The sequence below is a fragment of the Megalops cyprinoides genome, chromosome 18, assembly GCF_013368585.1.
Source record: "Megalops cyprinoides isolate fMegCyp1 chromosome 18, fMegCyp1.pri, whole genome shotgun sequence".
In the NCBI taxonomy this organism is placed as follows: Eukaryota; Metazoa; Chordata; class Actinopteri; order Elopiformes; family Megalopidae; genus Megalops; species Megalops cyprinoides.
Window position 1 is genome coordinate 207,712 of NC_050600.1, and position 5,000 is coordinate 212,711.

General features: G+C 46.3%; 1 protein-coding gene across 1 annotated transcript in view; it reads right to left on the reverse strand.

Annotated features, from left to right (window-relative positions):
* Nucleotides 1–3,678, reverse strand: part of arhgef11 (Rho guanine nucleotide exchange factor (GEF) 11) — a 35,957-nt gene extending 32,279 nt beyond the window's left edge. The window contains 1 exon segment of the mRNA XM_036551016.1: nt 1,962–3,678. Within this exon segment, the coding sequence (XP_036406909.1) occupies nt 1,962–1,996 (35 nt within the window). The 5' untranslated portion in view covers nt 1,997–3,678.
* Nucleotides 3,679–5,000: the final 1,322 nt, after the last annotated feature.

Genomic DNA, 5,000 nt, shown 5'->3' on the forward strand with positions numbered 1-5,000 from the left:
TCTCAGCCATCATTTAAATTACCCCACTGCCACTGGACACACATACGACTGGAGGACTCACCAAGCAGAGAAAGGACTGAAGGAAGACGTGAGAGAAAGAGAAAGGGAGACAGATGGATAGAGTGAATGAGAAATGAGAAAAAAAGAAAGAATACAAGATGTAATATCCCCAGTAGAAATGCAAGCTACGACTTTGATAAACAGAAATACATGTTTTGTTGCGCTCAAAATTGGGAAAGCATTTCCTGCAGCTTACACACTGAAGTGCACACACCCTACAGCTTACACACTGAAGTGCGCACACCCTACAGCTTACACACTGAAGTGCGCACACCCTACAGCTTACACACTGAAGTGTAAACACCCTACAGCTTACACACTGAAGTGTACACACCCTACAGCTTACACACTGAAGTGTACACACCCTACAGCTTACACACTGAAGTGTACACACCCTACAGCTTACACACTGAAGTGTAAACACCCTACAGCTTACACACTGAAGTGTACACACCCTACAGCTTACACACTGAAGTGTACACACCCTACAGCTTACACACTGAAGTGTAAACACCCTACAGCTTACACACTGAAGTGTACACACCCTACAGCTTACACACTGAAGTGTACACACCCTACAGCTTACACACTGAAGTGTAAACACCCTACAGCTTACACACTGAAGTGTACACACCCTACAGCTTACACACTGAAGTGTAAACACCCTCCAACCCTTTAACAAACACTTTCCTACCTGGGAAGGTGACTCTGTTTCGCAACCGCTGGCCTGATGTAGACAGAGAGAGAGAGAGAGAGAGAGAGAGAGAGAACACAGAACAGAGATGGGAGAGACACACAGACGTAGCACTGAGTGCACAGACAGTCGTACACGCCACTGATTACAAAGAAACAGTCAGACGTAGCACTGAAAGTGGCACAATCACCATCAACCATCAGCTTCTAAGAGTTAAAGAAGACCAGGTTTTGCATTTGCTCGAATGTCTGCAGCTCTCCATTTTTGAGCCATTAAAGCTACTTAATTTGGAGCAAATAAGACAGTGCAGTTTAGTGTGATCTTTCTGCATTTTTCAGAGGCAAACACATAAAAAGAGTATTTCACATCATTTTTACAGGACTGTATCCACCTCTGCAATTCAAACCCACAATAAAGGTCCAGATGCCTGCGCGCACACACGCACTCGCATGCACGTACGCACGCACACACACAGCAGACAAAGGTACACAGCCAGAGACAGACAGACAGGCACAGGGCCAAAGAGAGAGAAGACAGAGACACAGCTGGGGTAGAAACAGAAATAAGAAATGCTCATAAGAGATCATTTCTTCCTGAAAATCCAATTGCTCCTCACAGGTTCCTTATAAATGAGAAAAGCTCTGCTCCTGACAGAGGAGAGCACTGCTTTCTGAGCTCCTCAGCCTGACAGACTGCACCTCCTCAGCCTGACAGAGGAGAGCACTGCTGTCTGAGCTCCTCAGCCTGACAGACTGCACCTCCTCAGCCTGACAGAGGAGAGCACTGCTGTCTGAGCTCCTCAGCCTGACAGACTGCACCTCCTCAGCCTGACAGAGGAGAGCACTGCTTTCTGAGCTCCTCAGCCTGACAGACTGCACCTCCTCAGCCTGACAGAGGAGAGCACTGCTGTCTGAGCTCCTCAGCCTGACAGACTGCACCTCCTCATCTTACCGCTGGCCGTGTTTCTTATGATGGCTGATGCGGTTTGCATTTATGTTCATGCTTGTTTAATGATTGTTGCTTTGACGATACTACACTGCGAATAGCGATGCCAAGAAAGCAAAACTGAAGTGAGAGAGATAACCACCTTATTCCGACTGCTCCTATGCGGAAACCTGCTAGAAAGCTTTATCGGGTGGACAAAAAGCAATCGGTACATTACCATAATTCATTTCCAAATTCATATGTGCAATGAGGCGGCCGGTACCTGTCCAGTGCGGAAGCCGGGGGCCGGAGGCTCATGGCTGCCGGCCGAAGCGCATTGGCACCGCCTGTGCGCCGCACTCACAGCCCATCTTCGGCAAAAATAGCTTTTGTACTTCGCTGCCCCTATTGCAATCCAGCCATTGAAGAGTAAAAGCTACTCTGATTTTTTTTTCCGGCACAAGTTAGTGGTTGAGTTTAAAGTGAAAAATGGTGTTCCTGTCAGTATTTTCATCTGTGGTTTCAAGAAGCGGATGATACAGTTATTTACAGGAACGGGAATTAGCAGTATTGCAGTTAAGTAAGTGTGAAGTTGCAGACTGATTCCGTGTAATTAGCATTCCTAAAATGATTACACAATTTATCTCGACAAAACTGCACACAATACTATGAAAGCCATCTAGCTTTTAATAATATGAACATAGGAGTGATAAAAATTTTACTACTACAGTACTTCAGTCAGGGTTAGAGTGGAGCCCGGGCTCCCCCAGGGCTGCTGCTCTCTCCCGGGGTTCCGCGGCCGCCTGATCCGCAGCAAATTGGTTTTCGCTGCTTCCAGGCTAAATTTAGAATCATTTAAACCAGCTAGTAAAGCAGCTTCACCCAAACGCCTCCTAAAGTTAGTGTGAAAGTACTGTGCTAAACGCCCTTATTGTTTAGAATAAAGGAAAGAGCAGCAGAGCGGTACCCGCATCTACCCGGCATGTACCAAGCCACAGGGCCACCCGGCCGGCTGCTGCGGCGGCTCCTCCGCGGCTTTAGCTTCCGTGTTACTAAGTGAGTGCTAATGCAGAATAGCACTGCTACACTACAAGCTGGCCAGCAGGGTTTAGTTTATGTTTGCGGTAGCTAAAGGTTGCGCGCTAAAAGCGAAACAACAGCCACCACTGCCTATGCTAGTGACCCAAACCAACAACCAACCCCGCAAATGAAGCTACCAGCTGGACAAATAGCACCGAAACAGAGCAACCGAGGCTAGCTAACGATGGGTCTGTACTCTACCACAGCCAGCAAGCGCAGCAGCTAGCCACCTCGCTAGTCTCACTGCCAAGAGCAAAGAAAGCTAGCCTCAAAGAGTTTAACATACACATGCAGTGGGGTGTTTGTGTAAGGGTATGAAGTCAGAATATATGCATATTTACTATCTTACACCGCCAAACTGTTGTCTCGCCACGGATATATAAATGTAAATGTAAATATATAACTATTAGTGTTTGTTTTCCCCTCCTTTCCCCTTAGGCCGCGGGCTAAACCCCGGGCTATCGTAACCACCGCACACCGCCACACAAACTCTCTTCACGGCTAATGGCGTAACCACCGAACCCCGGCACACTGCCTCTCCTCACGGCTAATCGCAATAATATCGCAGTCTCTGGCTGGACGGCTACAGACTCCGGGGATTAAAGGCAATTGATGGATATAACAGAAATATGTACATACATTACACACCGGGAAGCGTACTGTTACAGCTTATTATCGGATAAGATAGCTAGCTTTCTATCGATGCAGTTAGCCAGCTAGCCCTGCTAGCTAGCCAGCGACAATTATCATTCCAAAAGTGGTGCTGTTCGCCTTAGTTAATCAAAAATCGATGCAATCCTCCAGTCATATTTCATTTCCATTGTTTCCCAGAGTGATTTCTTCTTAAATCCTGCGTATGTTACCGAATAAGAGACGTAGTACATCCAGCGCTATTGTTGTAGCGCAGCAGCTTTAGCTGGCTAGCATAGCTAATAAGCTAACAGCCAAGCTGCCGAAGGGCTGCTTTAGCGCCCCCCATCGGCCGCACCGCTTTACGACAAACTCCCAGCTCTGAGCACAAACATACCTAGCAAAGAAAAACCGACTCTCAACAGTTTTTTTTTTTTGAAATGTCATGAAATAATAAAGCCAGATATCACTACGTTTTGATCTTCTTTTGTGTGTCCTAAACATGCGATTTTTGTGTTGTAATTTGGCTGCATAGTTATGCTTGTCCTGTGTGAGGGCTCTGAGGGCTTTATAATCCCTATTTATTAAAGGAAGGGAATTCCTGAGGAATTTAGATTAAGAAGCGGGTAATAATGTGTGGAGTTTCAAATGCGTTAATGTCAAGTTTTGTACTTAACATTTAATACATTAAGGGGTTTGGGATTTTGGAAAATGATCTTTTATTCCTGTCTGCCAAGCATACATACCAATGACAGCACCCTCCTTGACCCTGATATGACATCCTGCCCCCCACAGGCCGGTGTGTAGCATAGCACTGAAAGGGTAACGCTCCATTAATGTACGCATGAACTCACCCTAGTTGTGGCAGCTTTGTGCTCCGTTGTGTGACTCGATATTATATGCAACTAAGTATTACAGCTTGCTGAAGTGCAGCCTCACATCATCTCTGACATTTTGGGGTTAAAAGGAATATCCCCTGCAGACTGACATTTCAAGCAGACAAGAATCTAGCTGACACCACATACACAAAGATAGATGATTACTGCTGCACTGAGGAAGCTAGAGGTGGTGACTAAGAGACGTACTCTTCCTGTGTCCTTTCTGTGACCTCCGGCTCGTCTCACTCTGGCCTCAGGGTCACCATTGCTGAGATACAGTTAGAGCCGCTCAATGGGACACACTTCTCCATTCACTGAAATCTGCACAGCCCAGCCACGCAAGCAGAGATGCAGTCAGTAACCTCTGAGATCGCCCCGTTCTTCATCCACATGAGCAGAGATGCAGTCAGTAACCTCTGAGATCGCCCCGTTCTTCATCCACATGAGCAGAGATGCAGTCAGTAACCTCTGAGATCGCCCCGTTCTAATGAAAATTTTTATATTCAACGTTGACTTTTTTCAGTTCACCAGACTATGTTAGCATTTGATCAAATAACACATTTTTGTTTTATTTTTTTCATCCTTAAAAGGGATGCATCAGCATCTACATAGAGGAAAAAAGCAAAGAACCACAGAAAACAGAGCATTTAACAGGGATGAGACGCTGTGCTAATGGTTTAACAGGGATGAGACGCTGTGCCAACGGCCTACGGCAGTGCAGTGCTACTGACAGT